The 22,940-nt window shown below is 37.6% G+C and overlaps 1 protein-coding gene across 7 annotated transcripts in view; it reads right to left on the bottom strand.

The window, feature by feature from the left end:
* The window catches only part of EXOC6 (exocyst complex component 6), a 192,550-nt gene that overhangs the window by 74,420 nt on the left and 95,190 nt on the right, over window positions 1-22,940 (bottom strand). For all 7 annotated transcript variants that reach the window (XM_070780488.1, XM_070780489.1, XM_019952981.2 and 4 more), the window contains 3 exons: window positions 16,495-16,606; window positions 15,820-15,954; window positions 4,797-4,976 (listed from right to left, as the gene is read on the bottom strand). In XM_070780488.1, the coding sequence (XP_070636589.1) occupies window positions 4,797-4,976; window positions 15,820-15,954; window positions 16,495-16,606 (427 nt within the window). The remainder of the gene's footprint in view (window positions 1-4,796; window positions 4,977-15,819; window positions 15,955-16,494; window positions 16,607-22,940) is intronic.

Raw genomic sequence — 22,940 nt, 5'->3', positions numbered from 1 at the left:
TAGCCAACAACTTAATATTTTTCCTTGGGAATTATGCTTTCAGCTCATCCCTTGAATAAGAATATACTGTTATTAGTACCATTTTTTCTTTTCCTAACTGTAAACCATAATTTTCTTATTTGGTCATGTCCTATATATTGCTGTTGTTGAATTTGTTGGTCTACATTTTATATAAGTGAACTTTCCTTGCAGAAAAACCCATGTTAGATGACATAAAAATCCCAAATGGCACACACTCACCTAAAACTATACAAAATATTGTAATAGATCAGGTGAGTGACAGGAGTCTGTCATTCTCAATGTCAGCAGAGTCTGTCCTATGAAAAAGCAGGATTTCCCTCTAGATGTCAGCCACCTGAGGCAAGGCATTTACCCTAAACATTTCTAATATATAATCTCTCTTAATCTCACCTGAGCTAGGCACAAAATCCTTACCCATCATCTCATGTCAACCTGTGAAGCACATACTGCAACACAGAAACATGATGTGTATCTGTGTATACGTGCACACACGAGCAATGTGTTTACTTGTGAGAACTGGTTTTGGCTGGAAGCACAGAGATTTGTACTGACAAGGTGAATTCAAATTAATTCAGTACCTATTTAATGCATACTTTTTTGAAATTGCTGTAATACTGTTTAGTTGCTCAGTCGTGTTCAATTCTTTGTGACCTCATGGACTATATAGCCCACCAGCTCCTCTGTCCATGGGATTCACCAGGCAAGAATACTGGCGTGGGTTGCCATTCCCTTCCCCAGGGGATCTTCCTGACCCAGGGATTGAACCCGGGTCTTCCACAATGCAGGCAGATCCTTTACCAACTGAGCTACTAGGGAGGTGGTATAAAAATTATATATATAATACACAGGTTCCCTTTTTCAACTCAAGAAATAGTGAGGAATATAGTATCAACCCTGGGTAAGCTTCTAAAAGCTCTTTGACACAGACCCACCATAAAAATCTCTTTAAGAAATTCTTCTATTTTTAAGCAATATCTTCCTTCAAATATCCTAACTGGCCCTTTGATAGAGAAAGAGATGGAGAGAATAATATCTTTTTTTTCTTTTCATTTTAAACAAGGAGATGGTTAGAGGCAGTTGGGTAGGCTTCAGATTTAACTTTTTTGTGTCCACCTATATCTTATTATGATATTAAAAAGGTCAAAATTTCTTCCTACTTTTTTTGTACAAAACTATTCCATTCACATTTTAACAGTAATTCTTTTAGTTTAGAGTATAACTAAAGAGGAAATGTGGATCACAATAAACTGTGGAAAATTTTGAAAGAGATGGGCATACCAGACCACCTGACCTGCCTCTTGAGAAACCTGTATACAGGTCAGGAAGCAACAGTTAGAACTGGACATGGAACAACAGAGTGGTTCCAAATAGGAAAAGGAGTACGTCAAGGCTGTATATTGTTACCCTGCTTATTTAACTTATACGCAGAGTACATCATGAGAAACGCTGGGCTGGAAGAAGCACAAGCTGGAATCAAGATTACTGGAAGAAATATCAATAACCTCAGATATGCAGATGACACCACACTTATGGCAGAAAGTGAAGAGGGACTAAAAAGCCTCTTGATGAAAGTGAAAGAGGAGAGTGAAAAAGTTGGCTTAAAGCTCAACATTCAGAAAACTTAGATCATGGCATCTGGTCCCATCACTTCATGGGAAATAGATGGGGAAACAGTGGAAACAGTGTCACACTTTATTTTTTGGGGCTCCAAAATCACTGCAGATGGTGACTGTAGCCATGAAATTAAAGGACACTTACTCCTTGGAAGGAAAGTTATGACCAACCTAGATAGCATATTCAAAAGCAGAGACATTACTTTGCCAATAAAGTTCCATCTAGTCAAGGTTATGGTTTTTCCAGTGGTCATGTATGGATGTGAGAGTTGGACTGTGAAGAAAGCTGAGTGCCAAAGAATGGATGCTTTTGAACTGTGGTGCTGGAGAAGACTCTTTAGAGTCCCTTGGACTGCAAGGAGATCCAACTAGTTCATCCTAAAGGAGACAAGTCCTGGATGTTCATTGGAAGGACGGATGCTGAGGCTGAAACTCCAATACTTTGGCCACCTCCTGTGAAGAGCTGACTCATTGGAAAAGACTGATGCTGGGAGGGATTGGAAGCAGGAGGAGAAGGGGACGACAGAGGATGAGATGGCTGGACGGCATCACCGACTGGATGCACACGAGTTTGGGTGAACTCCAGGAGTTGGTGATGGGCAGGGAGGCCTGGCGTGCTGCAGTTCATGGGGTCACAAGAGTCGGAAACGACTGAGTGATTGAACTGAACTGAATGAGAAAATGTGCATCCCACCATCATCTGTTTGGTCTTGTCTTTCTTTTTCTTTCTTTGGTAGTGCCACTAGTCTTGTGGGATCTTAGTTCCTCAACCAGTGATTGAACTGGCCCCACGGCAGCAAAAGCATGGACTCTTAAACACTGGATTGCCAGGGAATTCCCTTTGGATCCCTCATAGGAAGAATCCAGTGTTTCAGCCTACTCATACTCAAATGTCCCTGTCATATCTTAAGAAACATTTCATCAACATATTATTCAAGATGTAACTGTACTATGACTACATAATAGGATGGAGCAATGCTCCTATTTTAGTCTCTGGTCTACAAACACCCAATAATTTCTTGGCCTTTTCTAAAAGAAAAGTCACTGATCATACTGAAGTAGTTTCATGAAAACTACTTCTATCAGAGTTTATTTCTAGTTAAGAATATGTTGTCAGTTTCAGGGCTTTGTTTTGACTTTGGTGGGAAGTGAGTTGTAAGTTATCTGGCTTAAAAAGTAAAACAAATTAAAGTTTCAAACAATTGACTCAAGAGGTATCATGATTCCTGATTTCAAACTACACTACAAAGCCACACTAATCAAAACATGGCATTGGTATAAAAATAGACACACAGAACAGTGGAGCAAAGTAGAGTGTCCAGGAATAAACCCACACATACATGGACAACTAATTTACAGCAAAGAAGCCAAGAATATACAATGGGGAAAGGAGAATCTCTTCAATAAACAGGGTTGGGAAAACTGGGCAGCCACACACAAAAATATGGAACTAGACCACCATCATATACTACACATAAAAATTAACTCAAATCGATTAAAAACTTGAAATTGGACTTCTCTGGTGGTACAGTGGATGGGAGTCTGTCTGCCAATGCAGGGGACACAGGTTTGATCTCTAGTGGGAAGATTCCACATGCCACAGAGCAACTACAGCCTGTACACCACAACTACTGAGCCCACACTCCAGATCCCATGAGCCACAACTACTGAGCCCCATGTGTTGCAGCTACTAAAGCCTGAGTGCCTCGAGCCTATGCTCCACAACAAGAGAAGCCACCTCGATGAGAAGCCTGTGTACCACAAGGAAGAGTAGCCCCCACTCACGGCAACTAGAGAAAGCCCAAGCCCATGAGTAGCAACAAAGACACAGCACAACCAAAAATACATAAATTAAAAAACTTAAAAAGACTTGAAATTATAAAGTTCCTATAAGAAAACATAGGAGGTAACCTCCCTGACATTGGTCTTAGCCACGTTTTTTTTTTAGATCTGACTCCAAAGGTAAGAGAAACGAAAGCAAAAATAAACAAATGGGACTCCATGAAACTAAAAAACGTTTTCTGCACAGTGAAGGAAACCATCAACAAAATGAAAAAGCAACCCACCAAACAGGAAGAGATTTTTGCAAATCATATATAATAGCAGTTAATATCCAAGCTGTATAATGAACTCACATAATTCAACAACAAAAAACCAAAACAACTCAAAAACTGGGCAGAAGATCTGAAGAGCCATTTCTCTAAAGACATTTTGCTGGCCATATAGATGGCCAGCAGGCACATGAAAAGATGTTCAACATCACTAACCATGAGGAAAATGCAAATCAAAACTTCAATGAGGTATCACCTCATATCTATTAGAATGGCTATTATAAAAAACAAACAATCCCAAAACCCAGAAATAATAAGTACTGGAGAGAATGTGGAGAAAAGGGAACCCTCATATGCTGTTGGTGAGAATGTAAACTGGTGTAACCACTATGGAAAACAATATGGAGATTCCTCAAAAAATTAAGAGTAGAACTGCCATATGATCTAGCTATTTCAGTTGTGTATATTTCTTTGAAAAAAAAGGAAAAATAGTAATTTGAAAGTATATACACCACTATGATCACTGAAGCATAATTTACAATAGCCAAGATATGAGAACAACCTAAGTGTCCATGAATGGATAATGAAAATGTGCCATATATATGTATATATACAACAGAATGCTACATAGCTATAAAAAAAGGAAGGAAATCCTGCCATTTGCAACAACATGGATGGACCAGGAGGGTATTATGCTAAGTGAAATAAGTCAGATTGAGAAAGACAAATACCATAGGATTTCACTTTTATGTAGAATCAAACAAAACAAAAACAAACTCACAGATACACAGAACAGACTGGTGGTTACCAGAGGGTTAGGAGCTGGGGGAGGGTGAAATAGATGGTAATTCGATTTATGATAGTGGTCACTGTAGTGTTCACAAATACCCATTTATAATGTTATACACCTGAAATTTATATGATGTTATATACCAATTTTAACTCAATAAAAAAATAGCTAAATTAACATTTTTCACAAATTGATTTACAGAAAAGGAAATATTCAAACTAGGAAGTGGTTTAAATAAGTAAGCCTCCAACTAAAACTGAATTCTAAAATATATTTTAGTAAGCAAAATTATAACAATTTTTTGACATTTTTTATACTTACAGGCAAATGAGTAAACACTTGAAAGATGCTTCTCAAAAAATTAATAAGATCCATTAAATAACCACTAGCTCTTCCATCTGGCTCAGACATTGTCCAGTCATAATCAGCAAGCTGAACAAATTCATCAATTTTTTGATTAAGCTTGGTATATATTTCTCCCTCTGCTGCATGTCGGGCATCCTGACAGGATACAACAAAACAAAAAGTAAAAATCAAGTTACAGAATCAGGTTAAAAAAAAAGTTTTCTTAAAATTCCAAATTTTATTTTTTATATTTCTTTGGTTTAATATTTTAAACATTTATTCAAAATCCAACAAAACTGTAGGATTTCTGGTTGAAAGTACTCTATTTGACATCACTTTTCCCCCCAACTTCACTTTTACCTTTTTTGTCTTTATTTGGTAGTATAACTTATTAATTATCAATTCTGAACTGTTCTCACACCTCTAAGACCCTTCGGAGAAACAGAAATGGAAAACAAAAGTTGTCAAGAATGCAGACGACTTATATCCACTGACCCACTGAGGGAAACTAAGTTGGACTATCACATAAGAAATTAAATCATTACTGGTGTTTTGAGTAGAAGAGGCCCACCTCCCCACCCACTGCTCCCAAAAAGGTTAACTTCTCAAAACAAAAGAAATGGAGTGACCAAAAAAAGCAGAGTAAGAATACTCAAACATTTTCTGATCCATTAAAGCAACAAGAAAACTAGCAAAAATTGTCAAATCAATTTTTCCAGAGGTCTGGAAATTAATTCAAAACCTGCAGCAATTCAAGGAGGATCTACTCATGAAAAACTGCTGAACCTTGGTATGGAAATAAGCTCTGTGATGTTTTAATGTGCCCCTTTTCACTTTTCCTCACTAGCTCCAGGTTCACAGTATCCTTGAAAATCAATATCCCACAGTCAGTCAGTCAGTTCAGTTGCTCAGTCATGTCCGACTCTTTGCGACCCCATGAATCACAGCACGCCAGGCCTCCCTGTCCATCACCAATTCCTGGAGTCCACCTAAACCCATGTCCATCGAGTCGGTGACGCCATCCAACCATCTCATCTTCTGTCATCCTCTTCTCCTCCTGCCCTCAATCTTTCCCAGCATCAGGGTCTTTTCAAATGAGTCACCTCTTCGCATCAGGTGGCCAAAGTACTGGAGTTTCAGCTTCAACATCAGTCCTTCCAATGAACAACCAGGACTGATCTCCTTTAGAATGGACTGGTTGGATCTCCTTGGAATCCAAGGGACTCTCAAGAGTCTTCTCCATCACCACAGTTCAAAAGCATCAATTCTTGAGCACTCAGTCCAACTTCACAGTCCAACTCTCACATCCACACATGACCACTGGAAAACCATAGCCTTGACTAGAGGGACCTTTGTTGGCAAAGTAATGTCTCTGCTTTTGAATATGCTATCTAGGTTGGTCATAACTTTCCTTCCAAGGAGTAAGCATCTTTTAATTTCATGGCTGAAGTCACCATCTGCAGTGATTTTGGAGCTCCCCAAAATAAAGTTACCACTGTTTCCACATCTATTTGCCGTGAAGTGATGGGACCGGATGCCATGATCTTAGTTTTCTGAATGTTGAGCTTTAAGCCAACTTTTTCACTCTCCTCTTTCACTTTCATCAAGAAGCTCTTTAGTTCTTCTTCACTTTCTGCCATAAGGGTGGTGTCATCTGCATATCTGAGGTTATTGATATTTCTCCCGGCAATCTTGATTCCAGCTTGTGCTTCCTCCAGCCCAGCATTTCTCATGATGTACTCTGCATATAAGTTAAATAATCAGGGTGACAATATACAGCCTTGACATACTCCTTTTCCTATTTGGAACCAGTGTGTTGTTCCATGTCCAGTTCTAACTGTTGCTTCCTGACCTGCATACAGGTTTCTCAAGAGGCAGGTCAGGTGGTCTGGTATTCTCATCTCTTTCAGAATTTTCCAGTTTATTGTGATCCACACAGTCAAAGGCTTTGGCATAGTCAATAAAGCAGAAATAGATGTTTTTCTGGAACTCTCTTGCTTTTTCGATGATCCAGCGGATGTTGGCAATTTGGTCTCTGGTTCCTCTGCCTTTTCTAAAACCATCTTGAACATCAGGAAGTTCATGGTTCACATATTGCTGAAGCCTGGCTTGGAGAATTTTGAGCATTACTTTCCTAGCCTGTGAGATGAGTGCAATTGTACGGTAGTTTGAGCATTCCTTGGCATTGCCTTTCTTTGGGATTGGAATGAAAACTGACCTTTTCCAATCCTGTGGCCACTGCTGAGTTTTCCAAATTTGCTGGCATACTGAGTGCAGCACTATCACAGAATCATCTTTCAGGATTTGAAATAGCTCAACTGGAATTTCATCACCTCCAGTAGCTTTGTTCGTAGTGATGCTTTCTAAGGCCCACTTGACTTCACATTCCAGGACGTCTGGCTCTAGGTGAGTGATCACACTATCGTGATTATCTGGGTCATGAAGATCTTTTTTGTACAGTTCTTCTGTATATTCTTGCCACCTCTTCTTAATATCTTCTGCTTCTGTTAGGTCCATACCATTTCTTTTATTGAGCCCATCTTTGCATGAAATGTTCCCTTGGTATCTTTAATTTTCTTGAAGAGATCTCTAGTCTTTCCCATTCTGTTGTTTTCCTCTATTTCTCTGCACTGATCACTGAGGAAGGCTTTCTTATCTCTCCTTGCTATTCTCTGGAACTCTGCATTCAAATGGGTATATCTTTCCTTTTCTCCTTTGCTTTTCACTTCCCTTCTTTTCACAGCTATTTGTAAGGCCTCCTCAGACAGCCATTTTGCTTTTTTGCATTTCTTTTTCTTGGGGATGTTGTTGATTCCTGTCTCCTGTACAATGTCACGAACCTCATTCCATAGTTCATCAGGCACTGTGTCTATCAGATCTAGTCCCTTAAATCTATTTCTCACTTCCACTGTAAGGCATTTGATTTAGGTCATACCTGAATGGTCTAGTGGTTTTGTCCACTTTCTTCAATTTCAGTCTGAATTTGGCAATAAGGAGTTCATGATCCAAGCTACAGTCAGTTCCCGGTCTTATTTTTGCTGACTGTATAGAGCTTCTCCATCTTTGGCTGCAAAGAATATAATCAATCTGATTTTGGTGTTGACCATCTGGTGATGTTCATGTGTAGGGTCTTCTCTTGTGTTGTTGGAAGAGGGTGTTTGCTACGACCAGCGTGTTCTCTTGGCAGAACTCTATTAGCCTTTGCCCTGCTTCATTCTGTACTCCAAGGCCAAATTTGCCTGTTATTCCAGGTGTTTCTTGACATCCTACTTTTGTATTCCAGTCCCTTATAATGAAAATGACATCTTTTTTGGGTGTTAGTTCTAGAAGGTTTTGTAGGGTTCATAGAACTGTTCAGCTTCTTCAGCATTACTGGTCGGGGCATAGACTTGGATTACCATGATACTGAATGATTTGCCTTGGAAACAAACAGAGATCATTCTGTCATTTTTGAGATTGCATCCAAGTACTGCATTTCGTACTCTTTTGTTGACTATGATGGCTACTCCATATCTTCTAAGGGATTCCTGCCCACTGTAGTAGATATAATCGTCATCTGAGTTAAATTCACCCATTCAAGTCCATCTTGATTCCTAGAATGTTCAGTTCACTGATTTCTAGAATGTTGATGTTCACCCTTGTCATCTCATGTTTGACCCACATCAGTGGTAAAAACCTGTGTTGGCCTGTCAGCGAACACAGCAGGGGCAGAATGAGTTGGCACTCCTTTAAAGCCATATTCCCAGAGAATTATCATTATTTGATCTATCTGGTGATTGCCTGGAAGACTCCACTTGCAGAGATGTCCTTTACATGACCTAAAAACAGGATTGTTGAGAGCAAAAAGGCTTTTTCCTGGGAGCATTTGTTAAAAACAATTAGAGGCAATTGCGTAACATCACAGACACTTTAGGTGGCAGATAACAACTAGGGTACACACTAAGCGAACCAAAAAGCTTAAAAGGAAAAACTTGGGAATGAAATGTCCATAGATGGCTTTGAAAAGCTCTGACGTATTCCTGGGAAGCTAGAAGACTGTGTACACGTGTAGGGCTGTGAACATACTCCAGAAAGACCTGAGAAAGCTCTAAGCTCTCATTTATAGCTGACCCTGAAGTTCTGTGTAAGAAGGACGTGAAGGTTAACGCAGAGGTGTCAAATGCCTGATTGCTGAAGGCATGCCCCAATAAATACAGAGAGTCCCTCAAAAAGACTGGGAGACTGATTGGTTCCAGATTTTTATGGAAATCTGTGTCCAATCATTAGCTGGTCACTAAGCTAACTAAGCAGAGACTTCAGTGGCCACAGATGACAAAAAATACAGACTTTACAGAATTAATTCAGAAAAGTCATGAAACAACCAACCATCTACCAGGAAGAAACAACAAACCTTGGGGAGAAAGGAGAATCTGATTATCAGAATTGCCACATTACAATACGACTTTATTTTTAATTTTCTTTGGCATATAATTGATTTACAATGTTGTGTTAGTTTCAGATGTACAGCAAAGTAAATCAGTTATACACACATATCCACTCTTTTTTAAGATTCTTTTCCCATATAGGCCATTACAGAATATTGAGTAGAGTTCCCTATGCTATAGAGTAGGTTCTAATTAGTTATCTATCAGAGTGTGCATATGTCAATCTCAATCAATATGTCAATCTCAATCTCCCAGTTTCTCTCTCCCCCACTTATCCCCTGATAACCATAAGTTTGTTTTCCACATCTGTGATTCTACTACTGCTTTGTAAATAAGTTCATTTGTACCTGCTTTTAAGGTTTCACATATATGTGATATTGTATGGTATTTATCTGTGTCTGACTTACTTCACTCAGTATGACAATCTCTAGATCCATCCATGTTACATTATCTTAAATGTCCAGATTTCAATAAAATTTGAAAGTTGCACAAAGAAACAAGAAAGTATGAGACACTGGACTTATAAGACAAAGGTTTTAAATCAGTCTTTAAAATAATCAAAGAACTAAAGGAAAATATGAGAACAATACCTGACAAAATTAAGTATAAAGAGATAGAAACTACTTGAAAATAAAGAACCTAATAGAAATTCTGTAGTTGAAAAATACAATAAATGAAACAAACAAAAAAATCACTCCAGGAGTTCAACAGCACATCTGAGCAGGCAGAAGACAACGACAATTTGATCAACAATATAAACCAACTAGGCCTAACAGACATCTATTGAACATTCAACATTAGCAGACCGTGCATCAGTCCCAAATGAACACGGGACACTATCCACAACAGAGCAAATGTTAGGTCATAGAACAAACCTTTAAAGCAAGGTTCCCCAACCAGGCCATCTAGCAGGAAGTGAACAGATGTGAACCTAAAATTGCCCACCTCCCACTTCACCCCATCCCCACCTGTGGAAAAGCTGTCTTTCATGAAAAAAGTCCCTGGTACCAAAAAGCTAGGACTGGGGCTTTAAAAGACTGATATCATACAAAGTATGATCCTTGACTACAATGGAATGGATATTTCTGGCAAAACTAATACTTATTGGAAATCCCCTGGTGGTCCAATGGTTGAGACTCCATGCTTTCACTGCTGAGGACACAGGTTCAATTTCTGGTCAGGGAACTATTATCCCACAAACCATGCATCATGGCCAAAAAGCAAAACACACACACAAAAAAACCTAATACTATTTAAATTCATGTCTTGACTAAGAGGAGACCTAAGTATCACTCACCATTATCAGTCACATACATTTGAACACAACTTAACCTAAGGTATCATTTGTATCATGTCCTATGAATTAAAGCGGTATAAAGACACTGAGACATCTTTCACCCTCAAGGATCTCACAATTCAGGAAGAGAATCAATACTACAAAACATGATTAGTGCTGCTGCTGCTGCTAAGTCACTTCAGTCATGTCCGACTCTGTGCGACCCCACAGACGGCAGCCCACCAGGCTCCACCGTCCCTGGGATTCTCCAGGCAAGAACACTGGAGTGGGTTGCCATTTCCTTCTGCATACTACTGAAGTTCAATCCCTTGGGTTGGGAAGATCCCCTGAAGAAGGGAATGGCTACCCACTCCAGTATTCTTGCATGGAGAACTCCATGGACAGAGGAGCTTGGCAGCCTACAGTCCATGGGGTTGTGAAGAGTCGGACACAACTGAGTGAAGAACATTTTCACTTTTATCAGAGGAATAAAACAAAGCAGGCTGAGGGACTTCCCTGGTGGTCCAATGGTTAAGACTCTGAGCTCCCCAAGCAGAGGCCTGAGTTTGATACATGGTTGGGGAACTAAGATCCCACATGCCTCTGGCCAAAAAACCAAAACATAAAACAGAAGCAGTATTGTTACAAATTCAGTAAAGGCTTTTTTAAAAAAAAAAAAAAGTCCACATCAAAAAAATCTTAAAAAAAAAAGAAAAAGAATAGAAGGAAAGAAGCACACAAAAAGATTTCATTATATCTTTTTTTTGTATTTATACACTAGAATACACTGAGTTATTTGGTAAGATATTTCTAAAAAAATGATCACTAATTATCACTTACGAGACTGTTAGGAAAATCAGTTTGGACTTCCGAGAGAGTAGTACTACAGTTGAAACCAAAACACTCTCAATCCTTATGATCTGATTAGAAAGTCAAGAACACATCAACTAACTCCTAAATTAAATTTTAAATGAATCAGCTTATAAACAAAGCAACTAATTTCTTCTTTGCTTCTTAAGGGACTTCCCAGGTAGCACAGTAGTAAAGAATCTGCCTGCCAATGCAGGAGGTGTTAAGAGATGCAGGTATGATCCCTGGGTCAGGAAGATTCCCTGGAGTAGGAAATGACAACCTACTCCAGTATTCTTGCCTGGTGAATTTCATGGACAGAGGAGCCTGGCGGGGGTCCCAAAGAGTTGGACATGAATGAGTGCACGCAGGCACATGTGTGTATGTGCGCGCGCGCACACGCACGCGCGTGCACACACACACACACACACACACACACACACACACACACACACACACACTGCTTGTTAAAGAAATAGTGCCCTCTGGAGGCAGAAACATATCTCACATAACTTAAGAACTTTTTAATTTCAACGTACAAAAATTAAGTGATATCATACTATCAGCGGTTCTTGACCACAGATGTGCAACAAAATCACTCAAAGAACTATTTTAAACAGATATATGCACAAACTCCATGCTAGTCCTCATAGACTATAAGCATATGTGTTTTAAATAAAAGATAAGTAGTAATATCACTGAAAATTTTAGTAAACATCTATGATTTATCATCTACTATCTTTTCTCCCTTCTTGGAAAAGTCTGCAAATATATTTTGGAAAAATCACTCTGCCCCCATTCACAGCTCTATTTGGTCTGGAGAGAACTGAATCTCTATCTAGTGCCAAGGATGGATACTGATGAGCTGATCATCCTCTTAACTCACAGGGAGTTCCACAGCAGCTAGCTATCTGCTTTTAGATTGATAGAGCATGAGGATATAAGGTTTAAAATTGTGACCTCGCAGCTGTTTTGCTACTAGAGAAGAAAACCTACAGCTGCCATTATAGGCTGAACATGAGGCCCAAACTACAAAAAGCGGAGTTAAAAATTAAAAGATGGAGGGACTATGGACACTCAATTCTACTTTAGGTTTTCCTAAGTTGTCATTTTCTGTATTTGCCTATTACTCCAATTTTGGTGGCAGCAGTGTGGTCTGTGATTTCACTTCTCTGAAAGATCAAGGAAGAGTTGTTGATATTTTCACAATCTTCTCAGCTTTTCACTTGTCAGGACAGAGTGACAACTTCCTAGCTCTTTACATGCCAGACTGGAAAAATGGAAGTCTGTGTTCATTTTTTAATTGAGCTATATCTATTTATAATTAGTGCCTGTATAAATTGTATATGTTTATATATGAATGTTATTTTTTTTAAGTGTTTTTTAGAGTCCATGTACCATGCCCTTGCTCCACAGGAGGAAAATTTCAAGTCCTTAATCAAAGATAATTTACCACTATCACTTTAGCCATAATAAAAAAAAAAATTTGCTACATACTCATCAACAGATTAAAAAAGGCAAACTGATGAAGATCACAAGTATATACTTTCTAGGCACTTACACCTGCAATCACTGCCAGGACTCAAAAGGAAAGAACTCTTCAGGGCGGCAGGTTGGAAATGCTTCATGGAGCAAAGTTAAAGAGCTCTGATGCCAAACAGAAAGAATTGGGCCATTCCTCTACTACACAGATTAAAAGGGGAATGCTATTCCCGCTTTCCCCTCTGTTCTGATGCAAATCTTTCTAGTTAGAAGTCTTATATTAGCTTCAAGTAACTCTCAGTGTGGGTCCACGTTAATTTAAAAAAAACTGCAGTACTGCTGAAGGGCAGGAACCATTTACTTTATCACTCACAGATTTAGCACAATGAAAGGCAAGCTAACGAGACAGTCTACACAGTATTTCATAAAGTAAACAAATATATAAAATCACACACTTTGTATATGCATATGTGGGATTTTGGAGTATGGGTAATGGATGTATGGGTAAAAGGACCATGCATACAAGTGCTTATTTCTATAATCATTAAGTAACATAATAGGAATATGCTTGATCAGGCCATTGGACTGAAAAGAATTAGGCTGAAGAGGTTAACTAAGCAATCCATGCTAATGTCTGTAATCAAAACTGTACTTTAATCATCTACAGACTACTCACTATGAATGGAAATTCCCCCAATCTCCCTCAGGAATTCACTTTAATATTGATTTACCAATTCTCCCTGTTGAATTGCTTTCTTGTATCACAGTTTAAGATAAATAATTCCTCTTGAAACAGATCAAAGGCAGAACTGAAGAACACTTAATCTTCACATATTGAGCTTGAAATAGCTCTTGTTTTTATATCATCAAACAGAAACGGTTTCCTAAGTTCTGTGTGAAAATAAAAAATAAACAATAAAAAATAAGGATGCTCTACTATTTGTACAAGCTGAACTTGATTTCCTGATTTCCAAGAAAAGTCAAGGAGTATATCTTATGACAGTTGTACTTTCAGCTAAATATCTACAACTTAAGGAACACTGGCAATATGGACCAGAGCTAACACTTCTAAATTTCCTCCCAACAGGATGATTCTGAGAAGTGTATGTAGTTCCAGGATTCCTTAATCTAAAGCATCATGTTCCAGTATCTGTGGCACTCTGACTTACAACTGGTAATAAAAATTGCTTGACGATCCCTTGATCAATGCATTTCATGTTTTAATCAGAGTATAGGGTTAGCCTATTAAATATAATGCGAATCGTTAAATATGCTTACAATTCCAGTCCCCAGTAAATCCCTTCTTGACAGCATATGAGTAACACATGGACATAAGGACAGAAAACAATAAAGAAAGAGGATTGTATAAAATCTAACATTGAAGCAAAGAATCAATCAGCCTGTGGATAAATAAATGTTCATAAACTTGTGGAATCTCCTTCTATATTATGGTACTTATTATATCATATTTTCAAGTGTATTTTTACAGTTTTCCCTCCTTAGGTCCTTGAAGGCAGGGATTTATTTCTCTATTTTCAGCACCTAACAGAGCGCTCGGAGCACAGATCATGTACAACAAATGGCACTGCGCTAAGTATCCCCTTTAATCCTCATAATAACTGTATGACACAGATAATATATTACTACTCTAATTTTATAGATGATAAACCCAGGAGTCATTAAAATGAAAGAATGTGGCAAAGTCACACAGTAGTCTAACTCCAGAGTATATGCTTGCAATTATTGTACTATTTGCTGCTGTTCACTCAGTCAAGTCCAACTCTTTGTGACCCCTAGACTGCAGCATGCCAGGCTTCCCTGTCCTTCACCTTCTTCTGGAGCTTGCTCAAACTCATGTCCATTGAGTTGGTAATGCCATCCAGTCATCTCATCTTCTGTCATCCCCTTCTCCTCCTACCTTCACCCTTTCCCAGAATCAGGGGCTTTTCCAGTGAGTCAGTTCTTCGTATCATGTAGCCAAAGTATTGGAGCTTCAGCGTCGGCATCAGTCCCTCCAATGAATATTTAGGATTGATTTCCTTTAGGATTGACTGTTTGCTCTCCTTACAGTCCAAGGGACTCTCAAGAGTCTTCTCCAACACCACAGTTCAAAACTGAATATGTGAATGCCTGTTTTGTCCAGCTTCTATCTCAGTTGTTATAAATAATTTTATTAATTTGTCCACTCAGATATCATCTGCATTTGTGTCTTATGGATCAGGATGACTACATGTGCTCAAGAATCATCAGAGGAGCACATCTGGGGCTCAGGCTGCTAATTTTAGGAAACTAAGGGTCTTCTCCTGACTTAACACTTTCAAAGTCTGATTACTGTTAACGTTAGTTATATCTAAATACAAGTATTCTGAATTTCTAAAATATAAGTGATTATACTATGATCTTAAGGGATAAACTGGGTAATTTATCATGACTTCCCAGGTGGCACAGTGGTAAAGAATCCACATGCCAATGAAGGAGATGCAAGGGACATGGGTTTGATCCCTGCATCTGGAAGATTCCCTGGAGAAGGAAATGGCAACCCACTCTAGTATTCTTGCCTGGGAAATCCCATGGAGAGAGGAACCTGGCTGGCTATGGTCCATGAGGTCACAAAAAAGTCGGATATGACCAAGCGACTGCTGCTGCTGCTGCTAAATCGCTTCAGTCGTGTCCGACTCTGTGCGACCCCATAGACGGAAACCCTCCAGGTTCCCCTGTCCCTGGGATTCTCCAGGCAAGAACACCGGGGTGGGTTGCCATTTTCGTCTCCAATGCATGAAACTGACAAGTGAAAGTGAAGTCGCTCAGTCGTGTCCAACTCCTAGCGACCCCATAGACTGCAGCCTACCAGGCTCCTCTGTCCATGGGATTTTCCAGGCAAGAGTACTGGAGTGGGGTGCCATTGCCGTCTCCAAAATGTCTGCTTACAGTGACTGAAATAAAAACTTTTGGTCAGATTTTTACATACCTTAAAAGTAGAAAGTCCATAAAGTCTTGTGGTATGGACAGTTTCTTGAGAAATATTTGTAATATTAGTTATAAAGTCCTCAAGGTATTTGCAGGCTTGTTCTAGGTGTGTGGTATTTATGATGATTTGCACTAGCTAGAAAATAGAAAATATCTTCAGTAAAATGCAGGTTACATGTATATACAAAGTCATTACATTTTTAAAAATAGGATTATTACTTTCAGCAACTGTACCATTTCTGCATAATTATAGCAGAAATTATAGCAATTAATACAACTGATTATCTGGTATCAAAAGCCTGCTACAAATACTGCTTATGAATGCTATCATTAAAAAAAATAGTCTATCAATTAATTTCAAATAACTTTTCAAGATACTTTTTCAGATTTTATACATTCACAAAGTTAAAAAAGAGTATTTTCACTTCATGTAAAGTCTGACAAACATAAATCTCTATATATCTTCTAACATCTTCAACTACCCACTATTCTCCATGTAAACCCTTTTCCCTCATATCACTTGAATTTACAATGAGACTTTAGTTTTAAAACAAATCCACTTCTATCAATAAATTTAAAATGAAAAGTTAGTTTTATGGGATGATGTTCAGCAATAAATTTATAATAATTGTTTCATACAATGAAACATTTAGCTATAAATATCTTTTTAACCTACCTCTGTCAAACCTATATGAGGTTTTTTAATAAGATTCAGTAAACAGCTACTCAAAGTTCTGGTCAGCAGCAGATTTGTAGATTTTCTAAGCATATCATCTATTTCTGTTGAGCTGAAAACAAAGGTTGATATCATTAAGCTTTCCACAAGGGTTATAGTTAGTTTCCTAAATAATTTAATGCAATTTACTAAAGTAACTTGCTCCAATTTTTTGATATTGTCATATGAATTACAATCATTCATATTTATTAACTCACATATTTCAATTCAACTTAGTTTCACAAAAAGGATACTTGCCATAAATGAAAATGTTCATTTATAGAAAAATTTAATTGTATTCAATTAACTGTTACAGTAAAACCATAGGGTACTTAGTATAAGGAAATAAAACTTCTTAAATTATGACTCCACTGTGTGACAGCCAATGACACTTTATATATGTGTATATAAAGACACTTTATATACACTATAGTTAAAATTATTTTTAAAATACAAATTGATGTGAACTGTCTGGATATAATTAATTGCTAGATTCAATTTTAATATAACTAAGCTATCCATTTCCACTGAGTTTCTTTTTTTAAAGATTTAAAGAAATTAACTGCCTTACACTAGTTTTAATTTGGGAGAGGGAGGAACTAACCTTATGTTTCTTAGCATCCTAAACATTGCTAAAAAAGGACTAAAAAGACTATTTTCTTCTAACCACTAGGCCTTTAATTTCAGTAAATAATGATATATTTTTTTGGTATACAGCCTCATAACCAAAACAATTAAGCTGTGTCCTAGATCAAGTTTTCACAGTCTTAGCACTACTGACATACATACAGGCTAGACAGTTCTTTGTTGTAGGGCTGTCTTGTACCATTGAAAGATGTGTAGCAGCATCCCTGGCCTCCATCCGCCTGATGCAGGTAGCATTCTTTCCCCTAGTCGTGACAACCCAAAATGTCTCTAGATGGTATCAGATATACCTTGGGGGAAAAAACTGCCCCAACTGAGACTCACTGACTCAAATACAGTCTAACATTTTAATTTTAGCACCCTTTTACTTTTTATTAAAATATTACTCTTACAAATCTATGAAGCACAAATATTTACTAGTTTATATTAGTATTTATTTTAAATATGCAAATAGAGCATGATTTGATAAATCACAGGTAATTTTCACTACTATCCTAATGTTCTCCATTTTAATGCAGGTATTCTTCAATTTCTGCCAACTCTAATTCTGGCAGACCTGAGGAGACTATGTCTCTCTGATTCTTTTTATCTAAAGCCAAGACTGCCCAGGCAATGTATATAATTTCAGTAGGGTTTCAGGGTTACACAGCAGCAAACTAACAGAAAACTCTAATCTATCAATAGTGTCCCTAGAACAAGCAACGTACTCACGCTGATAAAAAGGAGGTGGTTGCCAACTCCTCTGGTTTCTTTTCTGACACACTCAAAATTATGCTTAAAGACACCCTGTATAGCATCCTTTTCAGATGAAAAGTTATCCATGACAGATAATGTCTTTTATTTCCCCTGAACTTCCTTGAATGCTGAATCAATACGTCTTTTTCTTCCATAAGTAAAAGCAGAGAAAGAAAACCTATCAGCACCTATGTCCTATTGGTACTGGTAAGATTTACCCAACAATCACCAGGATTTCCCCCACAAGGCTTTTATCCTAACTGAGCCAATTTTTCCCTTAACTCCTTGTCTTTTGAGATTATAACTTGTACTCTTCCTAATTTTTAAATAGCATTTCACAGTAATTAAATCTTAATATACAATGAATCTCCTAAATTATGCTACAGCTTAACCTTTTATGAAAGCTGAAAATTTCTTAAAGGTCATATTAGATCCAGATGTTTCCTCTGCAACCAAATAACGGAGACTTTGGAGTTTCTTCATGAAGTCATTTCATCACTGGCCCTGCTTTTATTCACATATAAAAAGAAACCCAAACATTTTTACTATAAGAGCTCTAAAGCATCTCCTTGTTCTAAAAATTTAACTGCAAAATGTTTAAACATAATAAAAGAGCTTTAAACACACAAAGTTATTTTCTATAACTCTTTTACTGACAAATAAAAAAAAAAAGCAACGCCAGTAGCTCAATTTTAGGTCACAGATATAAATTTTTTAAATAAAAATACATGTCAGAAAGCTGATAATCAAGAATAAATTTATATACTTTCATATTAACTATGCTGTTTCTGTATTCTGAGGTAGTTATTACTTCATTAACAAAATGAAAATAGGCAATGTACTTAGTAAAGCTAATTTTTTAAAAACGTAAGCATAAATGCCTTGCAAGATGAATAACACAGTATAAGAGTTAATGAGAACTGAATAGTGAAGTAACAAAATGACAATATTTTTATCAAGAAGAGAAGGAAAAACTAGACAATGTTTCCTGCTGTAGCATTAATATACAACATTTACCTTTTAGAATACTAGGAGTTCATAGGTAAAAAGAATCAGAACTGAAGGGGAAGTAGGGAAGCTTTTGGGAAAATTACACATAATATTGTGACTAATGGCTTTTATCTTTGGTATTACAAATGCTGTAAAAAAAATCAAATAACAATAGAAATCCACTGCCTCTCCTCTGTAAAGAAACAAAATAAAAGTTAATTCTAAGATGCTAAATTTCTATACTTCCTACCAATTAACAATATCTTAACTAAGTATCAGTCCTGTATTTCAGGAATCAACAGATTAGATTAGATAATAAAAAATACTTGTCAGGATATACATATTATACATGATACCCAGTGTTAAAGTAATATATATTTAAAGGAAAAATGAGGAGGACCAGTTTATAAATTCAGGATTGCAGCTTCAAGAATAATTCTACAATATAACATTTGAGCCAAGTTGTAGGATGACTGTTGAGATACTCCTTTTTTCTCCTTTTCACTTGCATACTTTACCCCAAAGTAAAAAATGAATGTATGCATCGTTGTTTTCAAAGGTAACTATAACCAGAATCAATTTGAGTGTATATAAACAAAGTTAAGTCCACCCAAGTGTAAGTCAAATTCTTTTTTGTCCCTTAACTTTGTCATCTAATTATTCATAAATACTCTAATTTTAGGGCCCCTAAACACTTTTTTGAGTGTGTGTGTATGTGTGTGTGCAATGCCTTTCTATTAATTATACTGAATGAGTTTTACTAGATAATTCTTATATGGATAATTTCATACATGCATTTAAGATAAAGATAAATCTGATATGCACAGATTTATCATAAATACCACAAAAGCGCCATCTACCAAGAGCATGATTAAAACAAAAAAACCAAAGAATATTAAAAAACCCAAAGAATATCTAAAATCATGATATTAAATTGATAAAAATTCACTTTATACATGGAAAATTATTCATATGAAACAATTCAGGTGAATCAAAGACAGTTATAAATTGTGCAAACTCAGGAGTGCAATAAAAATCTCTGAATCAAATAATGTAGCTGATGGCATTCAGTTAATGAATATAAAATAATGCTAAACAGTCCATCTAAAGTCAATCTGGAATCATGATCTGTTGTTATGGTATCAGTGAAAATGAAAGTGAAAAGTCACTCAGTCGTGTCTGACTCTTTGTGACCCCATGAACTACACAGTCCTGGGGACTTCAGGGACTATATATCTCCTCCTGGAAAAGGGAAAGGCGACCCATTCCAGTCTTCTGGCCTGGAGAATGGACTATACAGTCCATGGAATTCTCCAGGCCAGAAGACTGGAATGGGTCGCCTTTCCCTTCTCCAGGAGATCTTCCCAACCCAGGGATTGAATCCAGGTCTCCCACATTGCAGGCGGATTCTTTAACAGCTGAGCCACAAGGGAAGCCCCATGGTATCAGAATCACTACCAAATTGATTATATATTTCTAAAAATAGCTTGTTAACTACACTGATTCATAAAATGTGTGACTTGTGATATTGACAACGAGAGAAATTTACATAGATAATTATCTTTTATAGCATGAAACATTTCTCATTGACATTCTGAATCTCTACTACAAAGTGATGTGGGGGAAAAAAAGACATATCAAATGATATGACAAAAACAAGGAAATCACTAGATATGAAAGAATCATTTGATTTGAGCAATCAAAATATATGTTTTGTAATACACTTTGTGTTTTGAATTAAAATAATAAATGCAAACATTTTGTTAGCATTTTGTTATATGAAGTTCTTTCTATCCCCAAATAGTGAATTGGGAGTTGAAATGCAAGTTTTTTATAGTCTTCATTCTGGAACAAATTCACATGACAGACAATAAAGCTAATAGGTGATTTAGTTATTATAATTTAGGTTTTCAAGTTCAAAAGATAGCACAAAAAAACCTGAGAATGTAACACTGTATTGTTTTAGTTGCTAAGTCGTGTCCACCTCTTTGTGACCCCATGGACCGTAGCCTACCAGGCTTCTCTGTTCATGCAATTTCCCAAGCAAGAATACTGGAGTGGGTCGCCATTTCCTTTTCCACAGGATCTTCCTGACCCAGGGATCGAACCCGCATCTCCCGTGGCTCCTGCACTGGCAGGCAGATTCTTTACCACTGAGCTACCAGGGAAACCCAGTGCTCTTTTTAGATATTTTAGATATTTAGATATATAGTGTATATAAGTCAGATGGTTCAGTGGTAAACAATCTGCCTGCCAATGCAGGAGCTGAAGGAGATGTAGGTTCGACCCCTGGGTTAAGAAGATCCCCTGGAAAAGGAAATGGCAACCCACTCCAGCATTCTTGCTGGGATAATCCCATGGACAGAGGAGCCTGGCAGGCTACAGTCCATGTGGTAGGTAGCAAGAGTCAGACACGACTGAGTGACTGAACATACATGCAGGTATATATGTCAAACCCAATCTCCCAATTCATCCCACCCCCCACTTCTGCCAGTGGTAACCATAACTTTGTTTTGTAATCTGTGCCTGTATTTCAGCTTTGCAAGTAAGCTCATCTGAATTATTTTTCTAGATTCCATATATAAGCAGTGTTGTATGGTATTTGTCTTTCTTTTTCTGACTTACTTCACTCTGTATGACAGTTTCTAGGACCATCCATGTTGCTGCAAATGCCACTGCTTTCTTCCTTTTATGGCTGAGTAATATTTCATTATATATATGCACCGTATCTTCTTTATCCACTCCTCTGTTGATGGACATTTAGGTTGCTTCCATGTCCTGACTATTGTAAATAATATTCCTAAACACTTTTTATATGTTTGTTCCTTTTCACCACTATTGATTCTGACTACTTCAAGTCTTTCTTCATCTGTCTTGAGCCACTGCCTTTATCAATTCAACATGACTATTTCTTCATCCCCTCCAAACTACCATACACATTGAGGCCAGAGTAAACTTTCTAAAATATTCCTCCAGTCATGTCATTTTTTAGTTTAAAATACTTCAACAGTTCCCCAAAGCCTGCAAATAAAATATAAACACTCCCAGCTCTAGTCCCACATCTGATACTGTAGTAATCCATCCTGTTTTATGCCTTATGTGCCTACCATGCGCCAAGCTACACTGAGTGCTCTATATACATACATCACTTCATTTAATTCTTAAAATAAACTATGAGTTATTTCTCTCATTTTATAAATGAGGAAACTACAATTTGATTGCCCAAGGTCCTACTACAGTGTGTCAGCATCAAGACTCAAACTAAGATGTAAGTCTGAAGCTTATGTTCTTAACTACTACACTATACTGCCTCTTTTAGATTAGAACTTTTAAATGGAAAAATAAAAGGAAAAAAATAGGTATAAATTTTGGCAGCTCTCAGACCATTAGAGCTCCACTATTGAAAACTACCATTGTAAAAAAGTTTGTAAAAAGTTTGTCATTCTGTTTCAATGAATACTCATTTGTATCCATTGTTTTCCAATGCTGAATGATAACAGTGTGTTATGTTGTACAGTTCAGAGAATACGTTACTTCTAGTTAGTTTTATGATTGCAGTTATAAGCTAATGTCTTTAAAACATATCTTTAGAAACTACAGTATGAGAGGCTAGTAGAGTATGATGAGGCAGTGGTTCTTAGAGCACATCAGAATCCCCCAGAGAACTTGAGTAAAGCCAAGGGTCCCATCCTCAGTTTCTAACTCAGTAGGTCTGCTGCTGCTGCTGCTGCTGCTGCTAAGTCACTTCAGTCGTGTCCGACTCTGTGCGACCCCATGGACAGCAGCCCACCAGGCTCCCCCGTTCCTGGGATTCTCCAGGCAAGAACACTGGAGTGGGTTGCCATTTCCTTCTCCAATGCATGAAAGTGAAAAGTGAAAGTGAAGTCGCTCAGTCGTGTCCGAATCTTAGCGACCCCATGGACTGCAGCCCACCAGGCTCTTCCATCCATGGGATTTTCCAGGCGAGAGTACTGGAGTGGGGCGTCATTGCCTTCTCCATCAGTAGGTCTAAGGTTGCATTTCCAGCATTTTCCCAT

This window comes from Bos indicus, chromosome 26 (genome assembly GCF_029378745.1).
Source record: "Bos indicus isolate NIAB-ARS_2022 breed Sahiwal x Tharparkar chromosome 26, NIAB-ARS_B.indTharparkar_mat_pri_1.0, whole genome shotgun sequence".
NCBI classification, from domain to species: domain Eukaryota; kingdom Metazoa; phylum Chordata; class Mammalia; order Artiodactyla; family Bovidae; genus Bos; species Bos indicus.
The sequence above is the reverse complement of the archived record's forward strand: the minus strand, read 5'-3'. Positions and strand labels throughout refer to the sequence as shown.